The 19,489-nt window shown below is 41.5% G+C and overlaps 2 protein-coding genes across 3 annotated transcripts; both read left to right on the top strand.

Moving 5' to 3' along the window:
- Positions 1 to 2,546: 2,546 nt before the first annotated feature.
- LOC129568041 (senecionine N-oxygenase-like) lies at positions 2,547 to 6,159 on the top strand. 2 transcript variants are annotated; one of them, XM_055445555.1, is made up of 7 exons: positions 2,547 to 2,663; positions 2,769 to 3,016; positions 3,082 to 3,443; positions 3,637 to 3,879; positions 5,340 to 5,396; positions 5,465 to 5,628; positions 5,716 to 6,159. In XM_055445555.1, exons 2-7 carry the CDS (start codon positions 2,799 to 2,801, stop codon positions 6,067 to 6,069), a joined length of 1,398 nt encoding a protein of 465 aa, XP_055301530.1. In that variant the 5' UTR covers positions 2,547 to 2,663; positions 2,769 to 2,798; the 3' UTR covers positions 6,070 to 6,159. The 2 variants fall into 2 exon arrangements, with proteins under 2 accessions (XP_055301530.1, XP_055301531.1); XM_055445556.1 differs by lacking the exon at positions 5,340 to 5,396 and having other exon boundaries at positions 2,548 to 2,663; positions 5,716 to 6,153.
- Positions 6,160 to 8,946: 2,787 nt separating this feature from the next.
- Positions 8,947 to 19,146, top strand: LOC129568042 (uncharacterized). The gene has a single exon (XM_055445557.1). The coding sequence runs from the start codon at positions 8,947 to 8,949 to the stop codon at positions 18,922 to 18,924; it is 9,978 nt and encodes a 3,325-aa protein (XP_055301532.1). The 3' UTR covers positions 18,925 to 19,146.
- Positions 19,147 to 19,489: the final 343 nt, after the last annotated feature.

The following is a 19,489-nucleotide window of genomic DNA, read 5'->3' as shown; positions in this document are numbered from 1 at the left end:
ACATATTTCATAGTAAGCAACATGTTTTTGGGGGAAGATAGGTCTTGATCGATAGGATTTCATCCCATCTACATTGCCTACTGTACAGATATGTGCTTTCTGAAGTTTGGCGTGACGTTATAGTGGTCCGAAAGAGGAGATTACATGAAATTTTGGCTAGTAAAACCAATACTTTTCCATACAAACAAAGTTTGCGGAAAAGTAAAATGCCAGTTTTTGCGTCACGAGTATATATACAGTAAGTATGCTATTTTCTCAGGGCACTATTTGGGCCCCAGCATGTTAGGTACCGTTGGAAAGGTCTTGGCCCAAATAGTCGGAAACACCATATCCCCCATGCCTAAAGTGTGGTCTAGGCAAAAATATAGCGGTTGGAAAATTTCGATAAATTTTCAAATCTATACCCATATCTTACAAAGGGGGTACCCAGGAGGTGGTCTGAGGTGTCCAAAAGAAGCTCCTCCTCGCCACCTTTCCAACGCCGGTCTAAGTGCCCCGATTGGTCCAAAAACGAAAAAGTTATGGGCATTGGCAGTTTGACCATGGTTTTTTATGAAAGTATTGATTTGTGCGTCCGTCCGTACGTGTGTCCGGAAACTTTTTTGACCCCCACAGATTCCGGTGCCGATATGCCCAAGGTGTAGCTGGTGTCGGGACACATCGAAACCCGTCCTCAGATTAACATTTGCATTACAGGAGAGCTGGCTATGGCTTCACTAGCCTGCATGTATACGATTTTTTCAAGTATATATTTCGCACACTAGATCAACTCAGACACCCATCGGGCAAACTCAACTCGTTATCATTTGAGAAGACCTTCAAAAAGTTCCATACACACATGCCAATGTTTATGTGATATAAAAGAAAAAAGTCGATTTTTATGAAAAATCGACCCCCTTAAATTTCACACCAAACGCGATTTCTCAAAAATCAGCCCGACAATCTTTTACCACAAACTGAGCGTTTGTAGCCTACTATACCAACAAATGGCATATGCCACATATCCGGGAAAATTCGTATTTCGAAGTTCTGGGCATAGGCAATTCATCAATGAACGGAATTTGTACGAAGAGTCGCATTCTACGATGAAATCGCTGCCAAAAATACGCATCTACTGGCTGAAGAAGGCTCACGAAAGACCATATCCGCTCAATTCTCGACGAGCAATCGATTAAAAGTGGTCACAATGCGATCTAAGGGCATTTCATGGTCGAAAAATAGGTCGGATCGAAGTGAATTTTTCAACTTGCTCTATTTTCACTGAAAATGATATTTTTGTTCGGAAAACACGTGAAATAGACCTCTGACGTCATTTTGGTCTTAGAAAACTGCTATTTTTTCGTGAAAATAATGGGAGTCCTCAAACACTTGAATATCCATTTCGTTGTTATTTTGGTCGTAAATCAGCATTTTTGCAATTGAATGTATGAAATTGAACTTTTGCTCGGGAGATACATAAAAAATGCACTTTCCAGAGCTTTGGTGGTTGGGAACTAATATTTTTTAATGAAATAATGAGAATCCACAATCGTTTCAACACTCTTTTTATGGTTATTTTGAAATTTAATCATATTTTACCGCATTTTATAATCCCGTGTGCAAATAAAGTGACTGACAGTCAGTTGTATGTAGCTGCAAATAACTAGAACTGGCTAAGTTGGTTGAATTCAAGAATGTTGTATAGAAATAATCACTTTTAGTTATTCTTTCAGCCAGCCGTCTAATTTCGGACTTTTTGGATACTAGATGACTATAACTGAAGTTGACTACAGTCGAATATTTTGTTCGAGATAATCACTTTTAGTAACTGATAGTCAGCCAAAAAGTCCGAAATTAGACGGCTGGCTAGTCAGTCACAAATTTTTCACACGGGATGTGCAATTAGAGGAAATTGGGACTTTTTCAATGGTAGTGGAAATTAGATAGTGCAATCTCCAGAACTTGTGAAATTAGAATGCCAATGTGTTACCCAGAAAATTGCAATTTCCTGATAATAAGACCTTAAAATAGACATACTTCTGGTAAAAATGTATTTTTCCAAAAAAAGCCTTACAAAATTAGCGATATCAGATGAAAAACCACTAGACGAGGTTGAAATGGCTGACGCTCCGTGCGTGGATTTACCACTCAAAATGACTGATATCATTTTGAGTGACGCTAGGACGCTGTATTACTGGGAACGAAGTTCAAAAGTGTTTTTCGCATTCTCTATTGTGAAAATTTATTTACAATAAGGAAAAATATCGCGTCACGACTTTTGAATTTAGTCTTCAAGTCAAGCTTTAAAGCGTTTTGCCGTCCAAAAGTCGTGATGCGATATTTTTCTTTATTGTAAATAAATTTTTACAATAGTAAATGCGAAAAACACTTTTGAACTTCGTTCCCAGTAATACAGCGTCCTAGCGTCACTCAAAATGATATCAGTCATTTTGAGTGGTAAATCCATGCACGGAGCGTCACTCCATTTCAACCTCGTCTAGAGGTTTTTCATCTGATATCTAATCTACTTTCAACAAACTTATAATCATATATCAAATATCAAACTTATAAGTATCATGTCTGTTCGTCAAATATCACGTTGTTGTCATTAGCTGGTTGAACGACTGCTAGCTACCACTGGAACAAACAAAAATTCACCAGTCTCTATCATCTATTCATTCGACGTAAGTGACGAATGAAATGATAATATTTTGTCAAGTGCTTAATAATTTCAGTTTTACTTATTAAGTAATTTTGGTTTTATTCATACATTCGTGCTGTGATTTCAGTCTGTTCATTCAATTTAAAGTACAAATAAAATGACGGTGAATAGTAAGGAAACGGGCGTTTTAAATATAGCTGTTATCGGTGCTGGACCATCTGGGCTTACTAGTGCAAAAAATGCTCTCGAACAAGGACACAAGGTGGACGTTTACGAAAAGGGTGCGGCGCTTGGTGGAACTTGGGTGTATACTGATGAAACGGGCAAAGATGAATACGGTGTAAATATTCACAGTGCGATGTATGAGGAACTGAGGTGCGTTAGAATCAATCATTTTATGGTTTAAATTCGACAAGTTTTGATTTGTTTCTTTCGGATAGAACGAATTCACCGTATCAAGTAATGGAATACCCCGATCACCATTTTCCAAACGGAACAAAGTCGTATCCAAGACAAAAAGACGTATTAGACTACTTAAATTCCTATGCTGATCGTTTTGACTTGAAGAAACACATACGATTCCATCATTTGGTTGAAGAAGTTGTTTCATTAAAAGACGACAAGTGGAAAGTAACTGTTAGAGATATGCAGAACAAAAAAACGAATTCAGAAGTGTATGACGTGGTTTTTGTTTGCATCAAAATATATTCTTCACCAAACTATCCACAAATTGAAGGTGCCAGCGAATTCAAGGGAAAAATCATGCACAGCCACGACTTCAGAAAAGCCGAAGCTTTCCATGGTTTGAATAATTTACGTATTTTAATTGCAAAATCTCAAGCCCATTTTTCGTTTAGATTCCGATCAGATAGTTTCATACACATCCTTGATCGAATTTATTTCCAGTGATAGGCACATTCATTTATTTGGTCTCTTGAAATAATCAACCCAGCATTTGATTATATTGATAATTTTTGACTGTTTGATTTCAACAGGGGAGAATGTTCTTGTCATTGGTGGTGGACCAAGTGGTATCGATTTAGTAATTCACCTTGCAAACACTGTGAACCAAATAACGTTGAGCATATGTGATCAAACGGCCTTTGGGTATGAATCGCTTAGAGATGAATTCGGGGATATTGTTTCACTAGAAAAAGAGGTAACACGTTTGACACCAAATGGAGCTAAATTCGAAGATGGATCACAACAAGATTTCAGTGTGATCATTTATGCAACAGGTATTTAATACACTAATACATAACTGATAGCATGTAATTGCAGGTCGTATTCGTGACAAACGCGAACGACCACGAATACGATCGTTTGTTCACAACTACGCTGCGTGTACGTGTGTATCGCACAGTGTGCGATAATCTATTGAAAAATAACTTTTACGTGTTTGACGCACAACATACTCTTTTCTTCATTTGAGAATATTTTCAAACTTAACACTATGTCGGTTTTTGGGGAATCCAGGGCCCCAAGCGAACTTTAAAGTTGAATAAAATTACTAAACAGTGTATAAACCAACCGGAATTAAGTCTCATTGTATAGATTGAACATTTCTCTACACGAATGACATACGCACATATGCATATGTGTGAGTATGTGTAAAATACAGCCTTCTGAAAAACATGTTACGCTGTTGTTCTTTGGGGACCACAGGGCCCCATGGCTATTTTATATTATAACTGGACTATGATAAGAGATATCGACTTGGTGTCTGTGGCAGTGTTGTAGACTAGTTTATGTACTACAACTTCGCCGTAGACATCAAGTCGTTACCTCTTATCAGTTACGCGAAAAGCCGCGAAAACGTGAAAAATACGAATTCATAGTTTCTCATTTTTCAAGAAACTGATAAGAGATTACGAGATGGTGTCTATGACAAAGTTGTAGCTCTGGTCAAGTACTACAATTCGCGTTTTTCACGGTTTTGGGCGGCTTTTCGCGTAACTCATAAGAGATAACAACTTAGTGTTTGTGGCAAAGTTGTAGTACTCAAGCTGCTCTACAACTTTGGTATAGACACCATCTCGTTATCTCCTATCAGTTTCGCGGAATGCGCGAGAAACCGCAGAAAACCGTGAAAAACGCGAATGTTTTCTTTATCATTTTTTCGCGTAAGTGATGAGTGATAACGACTTGGGTACTTGGTATTATAGTACTCGACCAGAGCTACAACTTTGCCATAGACACTATCTCGTTATCTCTTATCAGTTCCGTGAAAAATGATAAGAAAAAACGCGTTTTTTCGCGGTTTTCAGAGGTTTCCCGCGTATTCCACGAAACTGTTAAGAGATAACAAGATGATTTTCGGCAAAGTTGTAGATCAGCTTCAGTACTACAACTTCGCCATGGACATCAAGTCGTTATCTCTTATCAGTTACGCGGAAACCGCGAAAACTGCGAATGTTTTCTTATCATTTTTTCGCGTAACCGATAAGAGATAACGACTTGGTGTCTGTATCAAAGTTGTAGTATTCGACCTGTTCTACATTTCTGCCGAAGAAGCAAGTCTCTTACTTCTTATCAGCTTCACTAAAAAAAAAGTGGGGAAATTTCGCGATTTTCGCGGTTTTTCGCGTTTTTTCACGGAACTGATAAGAGATAAGCAATATTTGTTGCAACAAAATTATAGCAAACCTCGAGTATTACAACTTTGCTTCAGACACTAATTTGTTATCTCTTATAACAGTCAAGATTTCATATGAAGTACATATGGGGCCCTGGAGTCCCCAAAGAACAGAAATAGGTAAAAAGTGTGAAGAACCATCAAAGTGTTAAAATCGATAAGAAATCTCATGGGTATTGATTTTTCAGGCTATAATTATGTGTACCCATTTTTGGGTGCTGACACCGGTATTCGTGTTGAAGACAATTATGTCCAATCACTTTACAAGCAAATTATAAACATTGAACATCCTACGATGGCTTTTGTTGGTCTACCAACATTCGCAGTGAATAATCGCATGTTTGATTTACAGGTAAACGTAATAGAGATCGATAGTCTTTGTTTTATGGCATTTAAACTTGTACAAAATGTTAATCGAATACTATTTGTAAAAAAACAGGCACGTCTTGCATTGAAATTCATCTCTGGAGCCAAACCATTGCCCTCAAAAGCCGATATGTTGAAGGATACCAAAAAATATGTCGAAAGTCTTAGGAGAAAAGGCATTTCCCAAAGAAAACTGCATGTTATACTACCAGATGATCAGAAGCAGTATTGGCGAGGGATAGAGGAAACTGCCGACATTCAGAGCTTTCCAGAATCTTTGTTAGACATGTTTACCGAGGCATTAAACTGTTTAGTGAATGATCCTGTCGGATTTCGTAAAAATAAATACACCATAATTGATGATAAAACATTTGTAAAAGAAAGAGAAGAGAAAAAACCAATCGAGAAAGGGTTGGAGAGTGAATAAAATCAATTCATTTGATACCGAATTACTCGCCAGACATACACTATGTTGTATTCTTTGTCTTTCCCCAATCTGGTCTGTGCTGAGATTCAGTGCATAGTAACTATACCTACAAAATGATCGAATTGCATTGTTTTGGACTACTTGCAGTGTGTTAGGTAAGAGATTGTTGAAACAAACTTGAGAATCATTCAAGAATGATATAAAAATCATAAAAGGCGCCTATAATTCAAAGTCAAGAATAAAAATATTGAAATAAATGAATACAAAAGTGAAATACTGCAATACACAAGTACAGTACATCACGGAGGACGATAGTCCGACAAGTGACGCTCCAACAACTGTGCATTTCAAGCCAAATATCAAAAATGCCAGTTTTTTGCCAGGGGGTGGTCTGAAGTGTCCAAGAGAAGCTCCTCCTCGCCACCTTTCCAAAGCCGGTCTAAGTGCCCCGATTGGTTCAAAAACGAAAAAGTTATGGGCATTGGCAGTTTGACCATGGTTTTTTATGAAAGTATTGATTTGTGCGTCCGTCCGTCCGTCCGTGTGTCCGGAAACTATTTGACCCCCACAGATTCCGGTGCCGATATACCTGAGCTGTAGCTGGTGTCGGGCCACATCGAAACCCGTCCTCAGATTCACATTTGCATTACAGGAGAGCTGGCTATGGCTCCACTAGCCTGCATGTATACGATTTTTTCAAGTATTTATTTCGCACAATAGATCAACTCAGACACCCATCGGGCAAACTCAGCTCGTTATCATTTGAGAAGACCTTCAAAAAGTTCCATACACACATGCCGACGTTTATGTGATATAAAAGGAAAAAGTCGATTTTTATGAAAAATCGACCCCCTTAAATTTCACACCAAACGCGATTTCTCAAAAATCAGCCCGACAATCTTTTACCAAAAACTGAGCGTTTGTAGCCGGTCACCATACCAACAAAATTACATATGCCACATATCCGGGAAAATTCGTATTTCGAAGTTCTGGGCATAGGCAATTCATCAATGAACGGAATTTGTACGTAGAGTCGCATTCTAAAGGGTGTCCCAATAGGGACGCAAAAAGTTTTTCAATAGGGATTTCATGATGGATGCCCCGATCTGTCAAACTGGAATGTCAGTTTGAAGCGTCCATCTATACCATTTATAACCATGTCAAAATTAAGTAAAGATCAACGCGTTCAAGTCGTTAAATCCCATTACGAAGATGGGTCTATTTTGCAAAATACGTTTCGTGCAATTCGTGAATTTTTCGGCCGAAATAATCGACCAAATGTGTCCACCATTAGTCGCCTGGTGCAGAAATTTGAGCGTACTTAGAGGTGTCAACGGACACGGACAAAAATTCGGACAATAGTGTCCGTCCGTCCGAAAACCGAAAAAAAAATTCGGACGTCCGGTCCGAATGTCCGAAAACCAAAAAAAAATTTCGGACGTCCGGTCCGAATGTCCGAATTTTTTTTCGGACGGACGGACGGACAAGGGGTTTTGTCCGAACTTTTCAAATTTTTTCGCTGTATTATCTCTGGGTACGAAGTTCAAAAGTGTTTTTCGCATTCACTATTGTGAAAATTTATTTACAATAAGGAAAAATATCGCGTCACGACTTTTGAATTTAGTCTTCAAGTCAAGCTTTAAAGCGTTTTGCCGTCCAAAAGTCGTGACGCGATATTTTTAGTCCCAAAAAATGAAATCCCAGAAAGTTTGAAGCCAATCGGAGTCGATTTTTCGGGCACCTCCCATACAAAAGTGTCAATTTTTTGAGGTTTTTCTTAGGGCAAGTACCCCAGGATCAAATCAAAAATGGCTCATCTTCGAACTAAAACTAAGTTTATTGGATACAAAACTTTTGGGACTTTCAGATTTTGATTATCTCAATTATTTTTTGAGTTATCGTGTTAACAAACACCAACACCAACGACGACGACAACGACGACGATGGCACACGAACGGGAAAGTGTCTTAAAAAGTGGTTTTCTATGCGTTTCATGAGTTTTTATGATGATCTAAGCTAATTTTGCGAAAAAAGTTTTCGGGACCAATTCCTATACTTTCCCTTGACACGGTGTGTACGGAAAAGTAAAAATTTGAAACAGCCCAAAAAATGGGAAAATCGGCCAACCTTTTTGGGACTAAAGTTGAACTACTTATGGATAAGCATAACACAATATTCTTGCTTTTTAAAAGTGCAACATTAATTCTCTTCGCTTGAAAGTGAATCGTAAAATATATGTGGACTAAAGAAATCGTGTTTCACTTTAATTAAAGCAAAAATGTTCGAACACAGGCAAAAATCGAAAGAAGTTTATAATTTTTTTTCCGATTCTAATATAGTATTGTGTCTGCCCAATCCATTGGTGTTATCGGCACATTGAAATTCGCGCTCCTTATCACTTTATTAACACTCCAAAACCACATCACAACCAAAACCACCATTAAAATGAATCACCATTCCAATGGACTTGAAAGTGTACTCAACAAAATCCATCGCACAGAAAGCAGTTGTGCAGCCGTGCTGTTTGCACATCGGACTTTTTCGCATGCACATCGTCGTTCATCGTGTTTCATACAAACGAAATCAGCACACAGACACACGCATGTATGCGTGTATGTATGCGCCGAATGCTCAAAGCCGAGTTCCGTACGAAGCATGGCTACAGTGATGGAATGAATTACTAGAGAGTGTTCGGCACATAAGAAACACTTTGCCGTCTCAACAAAAACTATACTTGTTCAAGTTTTTGAATTTTTAAGTACATTTAAGTTATAAACAGCAACAAAATAAACTTTCGTTCTTTTTAATTTTGTAGGTGGACAATTTTATTTTTGGGCATTTGAAAAGGACTAAACAAAAAACGGTATCATCGCAATCATGTCCATTAGTGTTGAAGCTAAATGCAACCGGGCTCGACTAGGAGCTAGTCCAGATGAGCATATGCGATTCTTCACTGAAATGTTGGGTGATATTGACGAGCCAACCTTGCCATTTGGTCTGAGTGATGTTACTCTTGGAATTGAGATTCACGAAGCCAAATTGAAGCTGTCACAGACACTCAATGATCAGCTACGTGAGCATGCACCGAAGTTGCAGGTCAGTCTGGCTAGTATTTGTCATTTGGCTTGGGCACAAGTGCTTTCTCGATCTAGTGATCGTGAGGCGGTAGTCTTTGGTACCGTGCTACTTGGCCGTTTGCAAACCGGAGAAGGGAACAATGATATAATGGGACCGATGATTAACACCCTACCGATTCGGATAGATGTTGATGAGAGAAGTGTTGAGACTGCAGTACGTCATACCCATGCTAGGTTGAGTGCTTTGCTGACGCATGAACACATACCGCTTGCGTTGGCACAACGATGCAGTGGGTGTCCAGCAGGTCTGCCACTATTCAGCGCAATACTAAACTACCGCCATAATCACAAGAGTGGTCAGGTCACTGCATCACTTCCTGGAGTAAAATTCTTTGACCGTGAGGGGCGGACTAATTATCCGTTAACTATGTCGCTTGATGACAACGATGTCGCTTTGCATCTTTCTGTTCAAGCATTTTCACCAATGTCAGCAGCTCGCATTTGTGCCTATATGCAACAAGCTCTGGAATCACTAGCCGATGCGCTAACACAAACGCCTCAGCAACAGCTTAGGACATTAGAAGTAATTCCACCGGAAGAAAGAACAATGCTGGTGCATACCTGGAATCAAACCACGGTTACCCATCCATCGCTCCAATGTCTTCACCAATTGTTCGAGGCGCAGGTAGAACGCAACGGACATCTGATCGCCGTTGAATGTAATGGAGAGATGTTAAGCTATTCAAAACTCAACGCCCAGGCCAATCGACTAGCACATTACCTGATCTCACGGGGTGTGAAACCAGATGATCGCATCGCACTTTGCTTTGAGCGCAGTACAACAATGATCGTAGCAATGCTAGGAATTCTTAAAGCAGGTGGTGCATATGTACCACTCGATCCGGCCTATCAAAGTCAACGATTGACCCAGATTCTAGAAGATGCTGAGCCAAAATTCGTGTTGGCAGATACAACTGGCCGAAAAGCTCTCGGAGACCATCAAGTACCAGTGCTTGACATAATCGAATCGTTGTCTGACGACTTACCGATCAAAAATCCAGACGCAAACCACCTTGGTGTCACTCCAACCCATCTGGCCTATGTCATTTACACTTCTGGTTCAACAGGAAGACCGAAAGGAGTAATGGTTGAACATCACCATGCATCGAAACTACTCCAATCTGTACACGACCAATTTGACACTATTAAAGAGGATAAGTGGTGTTCGTTCAGTTCGTTTTCTTTTGATTCTTCCGTACTGGAGATATGGGGTGCATTATGCTATGGATGTCAACTGTCAATTGTTCCGTACACCATCACCCGTTCCGTGGACGAATTTTATGATTGGATCTGCAATAGAGAAATTACTGTACTAAAACAGACCCCGTCGGCATTTAAAATGCTTATGCTTGCGAAGAACATTAGTTCGAGATCCAACAAACTGCGATATGTTCTCTTCGGTGGCGAAGCATTAGATCCATCGATTGTAATGGACTGGAAACGAAAATACGGTGAAACACGAACAGTGTTAGTAAATGTATATGGCCCGACCGAAACGGTTGTTGATGCAACATTTTGGGTTTGTGATCACAACAATTCTGAAAATCTGCCAGTAGTACCAATTGGTCGTCCGCTGCTCAACAAACGAATCTATCTGCTCAATACGCATGGCGAGCTAGTGCCACTAGGAGCCGAGGGAGAAATTTATATTGGTGGTGCTGGTGTAGCTCGTGGCTACCTAAACCGCCCTGAACTGACCGCGGAACGTTTTTTATCCGATCCATTCAGTGACGAACCAGCAGCGCGCATGTATCGTACCGGTGATCGAGCACGATATTTACCTGATGGAAATCTGGTATATCTGGGACGTACCGATCAGCAAGTAAAAATCCGAGGTTTCCGAATTGAGCTTGGTGAAATTGAAGCTCATCTAGTGGCACATCCTCAAGTGTACGAGGCGGTTGTACAATCATATGGCAATGGAGCAGATTCTCGACTCGTTGCTTATGTTGTGGCTGATAAAGACAGATCTCTGGTCCAAATTCTACGCATATACTTAACGAACATATTGCCTGAGTACATGGTTCCAGCAGCTTATGTGTGTTTACCTTCCTTGCCGCTCACACCTAATCGCAAGCTAGACCGACGAGCGTTACCACCTCCGGACGATGAGGCGTTTGCTCGACAGCATTATGAATATCCACAGGGTAGAATGGAAGAAAAACTGGCTGATATCTGGTGTGAACTGCTTAGCATTGAGCGCATCAGCCGACACGACAATTTTTTTACACTTGGAGGTCATTCTTTGTTGGTCGTACGATTATTGGCACAGTTGAGACATATCGGATTGGACACCACTGCACGGGAAGTATTTGATGCTCCTAGTCTTGCCACATTAGCTGCGACTCTCACTCGGTATCAAGCAGTGGAAATTCCGCCCAATCTTATTACTGCAGACAGCAAGGAGATTACACCAGAAATGCTCCCGCTTATCTCTCTGTCTCAGGCTGAGATTAATGCAATTATTGCACAGATACCTGGCGGAGTAGCGAATATTCAAGATATTTATGGGCTAGCGCCGTTTAAGAGCGGTATATTATTTCATCATATAAAAGCTGAACGCGGTGACCCATACCTTCTTCTACATCGTATGCATTTTACTGACCGGATGGCACTTGAACGTTATGCGGATGCCTTGCAACAGGTTGTTTCGCGACACGATATTCTGCGCACTGTTTTCATTTGGGAAGGTCTCAATGAACCTGCACAGGTCGTTTTGCGCCGGGTTCCTTCGTTACTCACCAAGATTATATTGGATGATGACACTGGTGAATCGGTACTAGAGCGATTGAGTCACCAATTTAATCCGCGTCACTATCGTTTACAGTTGACAAAGGCACCGCTATTGCGTCTGATGGCTTCAAAAACATCTGAAGGTAGCTGGGTGGCCCTGCAACTGATTCATCAGATAATTAGTGACCATACATCAACGGGGAAACTTGTGGAAGAAGTTCATGCCATCATCGACGAAAAGATTGAAAAGATGCCAACGCCAACACCATTCCGTCATTTTGTGGCCCAGACTAGACTTGGACCTAGTCCAGATGAGCATATGCGATTCTTCACTGAAATGTTGGGTGATATTGATGAGCCAACCTTGCCATTTGGTCTGAGCGACGTTACTTTTGGAACTGAGATCCACGAAGCCAAATTGAAGCTGCCACAGACACTCAATGATCAGCTACGTGAGCACGCACGGAAGTTACAGGTCAGTCTGGCTAGTATTTGTCATTTGGCTTGGGCACAAGTGCTTTCTCGATCTAGTAATCGTGAGGCAGTAGTCTTTGGTACTGTGCTACTTGGCCGTTTGCAAACCGGAGAAGGGAACAATGATATAATGGGACCGATGATGAACACCCTACCGATTCGGATAGATATTGATGAGAGCACTGTCGGGACTGCAGTACGCCGTACCCATGCTCGGTTGAGTGCTTTGCTGGCGCATGAACAAGCACCACTTGTGTTGGCACAACGCTGCAGCGGAGTACCAGCTGGTTTGCCGCTATTCAGTGCATTGCTGAACTATCGCCATAATCAGAAGAGATTGAAGGTCACTGCATCACTTCCTGGAGTCACTTTCTTAGGCGAAGAGGAGCGAACTAATTATCCATTGGCGCTCTCGGTTGAAGATGATGGTGATTCACTAGGACTGACAGCTCAAATAATTTCACCAATGTCAGCAGCTCGAATCGGTGCATACATGCAACAAGCCTTGGTATCGCTAGCCGACGCTCTAACTCACAAGCCACGACAACCAGTTCGATCATTGGCTGTGATGCCGCCAGAAGAGCGCACATTACTACTGCACACTTTAAATCAAACCACGGTCGATTATCCATCTGACTGTTGTCTCCACCAATTATTAGAAGCTCAGGTGAAACGTGATGGACAGGCGATCGCCGTGGAGTGTGAAGGAAAGACTCTAAGCTACGCAGGACTCAATGTTCAAGCCAACCAATTGGCAAATTACCTAATTACTCGAGGCGTTAAACCAGATAATCGCGTTGCACTTTGCGTTGAGCGTAGTACAACAATGATCGTAGCAATGCTAGGTATTCTAAAAGCCGGCGCTGCGTATGTACCACTTGATCCTGTCTATCCAAGTCAACGACTGGCCAATATTTTACTGGATGCGGACCCTATATTTCTATTAGCAGATGCTGCTGGCCGAAGTGCACTCGGAAACCATCAAGTGCCAGTGATCGACTTGGACAAACCGTTGCCCGTCGATTTACCAATGGATAATCCGGACGCTAAAAAGCTCGGAGTCACTCCAACCAATTTGGCTTATGTTATCTACACCTCTGGTTCAACAGGAGCACCGAAAGGAGTTATGGTTGAACATCATGATGCAGCACATCTATTCCAATCGGTACATGATAAATTTGATTTTAACACACAGGACAAGTGGTGTTTGTTCCATTCCATTTCGTTTGACTTGTCCGTATGGGAGATATGGGGAGCATTATTAAATGGAAATCAATTATGGATTGTACCATCTGAACTCACCCGTTCTACAGACGAATTTTATGATTGGATCTGTACCAGCGGTATTACTGTACTAACTCAAACCCCTTCGGTATTCAGAATGCTTATGCGAGCGCAGAAGATCTGTTCGCAATTCAATCAACTACGCTATTTAATATTTTGTGGTGAAGCGCTAGAACCATCAATTGTAAAGGACTGGTATGAGAAATATGATAAAATTCAAACAGTGTTGGTAAATATGTATGGGCCTACTGAAACTGTGATTTTTGCAACGAACTGGATCTGTGATAACACAATTTCTGAAAACTCGCTGACACCAATCGGCCGCCCACTATCCAACAAGCGAAGTTATCTGCTGGATCAACATGGCGAGCCAGTGCCACTAGGAGCCGATGGAGAATTGTACATTGGAGGTGCTGGTGTAGCACGTGGCTACCTAAACCGTTCTGAACTTACCGCGGAACGCTTTCTACCCGATCCATTCAGTGATAATCCAGCATCACGCATGTATCGTACCGGTGATCGGGCACGTTATTTGCCTGATGGTAATTTGGTCTATCTGGGACGCACTGATCAGCAAGTAAAAATCCGTGGTTTTCGAATTGAGCTTGGTGAAATTGAAGCTCGTCTAATCGAACATCATCTGGTGCACGAGGCGGTTGTACAACACCACGACAATGGATCAGATGCTCGTCTAGTAGCATATGTAGTAGCCGATGCGAACACATTAAAATCACAAGATTTACGTACGTATCTATCAACTTTACTGCCTGAGTATATGGTACCAGCGGCTTTTGTGTGTCTACCGTCCCTACCACTTACAACCAGTGGTAAACTGGATCGGCGAGCACTCCCTGCTCCGGACGAAGAGTCATTTGCTCGTGAGGAGTATGAAGCTCTACAGGGTGAAATGGAGAAAAAACTGTCCAATATCTGGCGTAAACTGTTGAGTATTGAACGCATTGGTCGACATGACAATTTTTTTGCGCTAGGAGGCCATTCTTTGTTGGTCGTACGGCTTTTATCAGAGTTGAGGCGGATTGGACTGGACACCACCGTAAGAGAAGTGTTTGATGCTCCCAACCTGGCCGCATTAGCCTCGAGCCTTGCCCATTACCAGGCCATGAATATTCCTCTTAATCTGATAACCACAGACAGCACTGCCATTACTCCAGATATGTTACCATTCATCACGCTGTCTCAGGCTGAAATTGATGCAGTTATTGCACAGGTACCAGGCGGAATAGCAAATATTCAAGACATTTATGGATTGGCGCCTTTACAGAACGGTATGTTGTTCCACCATGTAAAAGCCGAACGCGGTGACCCATACCTACTAATAAATCGTATGCGTTTTACTGACCGGACGGAACTTGAACGTTATACGGATGCCTTGCAACAGGTAGTTTCACGACACGATATTCTGCGCACTGTCTTCATCTGGGAAGGTCTCAATGAACCCGCACAGGTCGTTTTGCGCCGGATTCCATCGTTACTCACCGAGATTACATTGGATGATGACACTGGTGAATTGGTACTAGAACAACTGTGTCAACAATTCAATCCGCGTCACTACCGTTTACAGTTGACACAGGCACCGCTATTGCGTTTGATGACTGCGCCAACATCTGATGAGAGCTGGGTGGCACTATTACTGATGCATCACATTATTGCTGATCATTCAACACTGGAGAAACTAATGGCAGAAGTGCATGTCATCATCGACGAAAAGATAGAAGAGTTGACAACGCCCACACCATTCCGTTATCATGTGGCCCAGACTCGACAAGCAGCTAGTCCAGATGAGCATATGCGATTCTTCACTGAAATGTTGGGTGATATTGACGAGCCAACCTTGCCATTCGGTCTGAGTGACATTGGTCTGGATGGAACTGAGATCAACGAGGGAAATCTGAAGCTGCCACAGACACTCAATGATCAGCTACGTGAGCATGCACGGAAGTTACAGGTCAGTCTGGCTAGTATTTGCCATTTAGCATGGGCACAGGTACTTGCTCGAGCTAGCGGCCGTGAAGCGGTAGTTTTCGGAACCGTGCTACTTGGCCGTTTGCAGACCGGAGAAGGGAACAATGATATAATGGGACCGACAATTAACACTCTACCGATTCGAATAGATATTGATGAGAGGAGTGTCCAGACCGCAGTGCGCCATACCCATGGTCGCTTGAGTACATTGCTAGCATATGAACATGCACCACTCGTGTTGGCACAACGCTGCAGTGGGTGTCCAGCAGGTTTGCCATTATTCAGCACAATATTGAACTATCGCCATAATCGGAAGATAGAGCAGGGCACTGCGTCACTTCCTGGAGTAAATTTCTTAGGTGGTGAGGGGCGAACCAATTATCCGTTATGCATGTCGCTTGATGACAGCGACGTTGCTTTGTGCCTGTCAGTTCAGGTCGAGTCACCAATGTCAGCCGCTCGGATCTGTGGCTATATGCAACAAGCTCTGGAATCATTAGCCGATGCAATTGCACTAACACCTCAGCAACATATAAGGACATTAACAGTAATTCCACCTGAAGAACGCACGATGCTGCTGCACAACTGGAATCAAACCACGGTTAACTATCCACCTGCCCGCTGTCTTCATCAATTATTCGAGGCGCAGGTAGAACGCGACGGACAGGCTATTGCTGTGGAATGTAATGGAGAGGAATTGAGTTATGCAAAACTCAATGCCCAAGCCAACCAACTAGCACATTACCTGATCGAACGGGGCGTTAAACCAGATGACCGTATCGCACTTTGTGTTGAGCGCAACACAACAATGATCGTAACTATGCTAGGTATTTTAAAAGCTGGTGGTACATATGTACCACTGGATCTAGCCTACCCGAGTCAACGACTGTCGTACATTTTAGAGGATGCGAAGCCTATCTTCTTGTTGACAGATACTAATGGCCACAAAGCACTGAGAGATCATCACCCGCTAGTATTGAATATACAAGATCGGACATTATTTGCAGAACTTCCAGACGATAATCCAGATTCGATCAAGCTTGGACTTAACCCAGATCATCTAGCCTATGTAATTTACACATCAGGATCGACCGGAACACCAAAAGGAGTGATGATTGAACATCGGTCGTTGTTCAGTCTTGTCCAAACCATACCACGATTCGAAGTGAGTCCTAACAGTCGTGTCCTTCAGTTCGCTTCCTGCTCTTTCGACAACAGTATCTGGGAAATCGTATTGGCTCTAACGACTGGAGCCAGATTGTGTATGCCAAATGTCGAAGAGAGACTCACAGACACTGCTCTGCTTAAGTACATAAAAGCTAAAGGAATTACTCATGCAGATTTGGGCCCATCTCTTTTCCGCAACACAAAAAACCTGAGCGATTTAAATGACTTGAAAGTATTGATTTTAGGTAACGAAGCCCCGAATTTTTCTTTAATATCAGCCGCTAGTCGCCAAACTGTGGTTTATAATGTATATGGCCTGACTGAAACAACTGTCAATGCAACGTTTTGGTTATGTCCCAAAGATTTCGATGGTGACCCAGTACCGATGGGCCGCCCGCTTCCATTCCATTGTCGTACATATGTGCTAGACTCAAATGGCGAACCAGTACCACTAGGAGCTGAAGGAGAATTGTATATTGGTGGTGCTGGTGTGGCACGTGGCTATTTAAACCGTCCTGAACTTACAGCAGAACGTTTTCTACCCGATCCATTCAGTGACAATCCAAAAGCGCGCATTTACCGTACCGGTGATCGAGCACGATATTTGTCTGATGGAAATTTGGTATATATGGGACGTATTGATCAACAAGTGAAAATCCGTGGATTCCGAATTGAGCTCGGTGAAATTGAAGCCCACCTAGTCGAACATCCTCAAGTGCATCAGGCCGTTGTTCAACCCTATGGTAATGGATCAGATGCCCGACTTGTTGCTTATGTGGTGACCAACGCAGATATATCATTAGCACGAGATTTGCGCACATTTCTATCAAACTTACTGCCTGAATATATGGTACCAGCGGCATATGTGTGTTTGTCATCTTTACCGCTCACACCAAATGGCAAGCTAGACAGGCGAGCACTACCAGCTCCGGATGATGAGGCGTTTGTTCGTCAGCAATATGAAGCTCCACAGGGTGAAATGGAAGAAAAACTGGCCGACATTTGGAGTGAACTGCTTGGCATTGATCGTATCAGTCGACATGACAATTTCTTCGAATCGGGCGGTCATTCTCTTCTTGTGATGCAGTTTGTTAACAAAGTTAAGCTCTATAATATCCACATTGATGCTCGTGGTGTATTTTCCTTTCCAGTACTCAAAGATTTGGCAGAACAAATAACTCACCATACAAATCGATTTTATTCTGATGCTGCTATTCCAGTTCGTCAACATGGATATGAAACACCTCTATTTCTGTTGCCAGATGGATGGGGAGATATTTCTTATGCGTTTGAACTAGCCAATGACATCGATAAAAATATTCCTATTTATGTGTTACCGTGGTCTCCACCAGAGAATAAATTGCCGTCATCCATGGAAGAAATGGCTTATGTAATGGTTACTCTTATGAGAAAAATACAGGCAAATGGCCCTTATGCTATTGCTGGATACTCCAGTGGTGGTATTCTAGCCTATGAAATGGCAAAACAGCTTTTAAAAAGTGGTGGTTCTGTTTCGTTTTTGGGCTTAATCGATACTTATCCAACTAACACAAATCCACGCACCGAAACGGAAACGTTTTTATCATATTTAATGCTTAAAGTTCCCGTTATCAAAGTGATAAATGATTCGAAATGGTGGACACGTGTCAGCAAATTGACTCTCAATGAAGCAATAGACGAGGTAAAAAAGATAAATATCGGAATAAAAAATATCGATTTTGAATGGGAGACATTGCTCTCGAAACAACGTCACAATTTTCAAAATATGTGTGCATCGGTCAAGATCGATTCATTACCTATTAAGATACATTTATTTAAAGCAGCAAATCATCATTCATTGTCTACTTTTGCTGACTTGGACAATGTTGATAAGAGCAATAAAAATAGTTCTGAGAAATTGTTCAACCCTCCGAAGGTGGGCTGGGAAAAATACATTCCTTCAGCCGATTTAAACATTATTATTGTAGACGGTGATCATTATACAATGATGACAGATTCGAAAAATCGATTGATCCTGGGTAAAGAAATAAACAAAGCCATACAAATTAGCAAAATTCAAGCAGCAAAAATTCACTGAAATGTTATTAAAATTAGTGTACCAATCAATAGGCGGCAAATTTTAACATTGCCTTCAAGTAAAATTGGACAACTCTTCGAATTTGTCTGAGTGTGTGGATCAGTTGTATCCTATACGGAACCTACTTCTCCAATAAGTTTAGATTGTATTGATGTTAGAACTTTGTAAAGTCATGGCAATATTTTTAATGAATAAATAACAATCTTTTTTGATCTGAAATAATTGAATAATTTGTATACAAGAGCATGTGTCGAGCTAACGACAACATAAATACATTGAATTGTGTGTATTGTGATTTTTTTCGTCAGTCGAAATTGTTCGGGGTGTTTTGAATTTTGAGTTTCCATTCTTATCTTGAGGAAGAAGTCAATGTCTTCATCGCGTCGCTGTTAATTTCAAAAGCAATTCCATCGATGCGACTTCGACACATATTTTAACTGAAGCAATATTATCGATTAAATGAAAAGGTAAATGTTTAAAAGATGGCAAGAATATTCTGTTCAAAAGAGAGATAAATGGAAGATTTCGCCAATTTACTAAAATCCACAATAAAAGCCGAATGATT

This window comes from Sitodiplosis mosellana, unplaced genomic scaffold, assembly GCF_009176505.1.
Source record: "Sitodiplosis mosellana isolate CC-2019 unplaced genomic scaffold, AAFC_SMos_1.0 Smas_scaffold_15, whole genome shotgun sequence".
In the NCBI taxonomy this organism is placed as follows: Eukaryota; Metazoa; Arthropoda; class Insecta; order Diptera; family Cecidomyiidae; genus Sitodiplosis; species Sitodiplosis mosellana.
This window is presented reverse-complemented; position numbering and strand designations above follow the sequence as displayed.

Coding starts and splice junctions, on each gene's coding strand:
- LOC129568041 (XM_055445555.1), top strand. CDS start 2,799: ATGACGGTGAATAGTAAGGAAACGGGCGTTTTAAATATAGCTGTTATC. Junction 5,397..5,464: donor TCCCCAAAGAACAGAAATAG/GTAAAAAGTGTG, acceptor TTGATTTTTCAG/GCTATAATTATGTGTACCCA. Junction 5,629..5,715: donor ATCGCATGTTTGATTTACAG/GTAAACGTAATA, acceptor GTAAAAAAACAG/GCACGTCTTGCATTGAAATT.
- LOC129568042 (XM_055445557.1), top strand. CDS start 8,947: ATGTCCATTAGTGTTGAAGCTAAATGCAACCGGGCTCGACTAGGAGCT.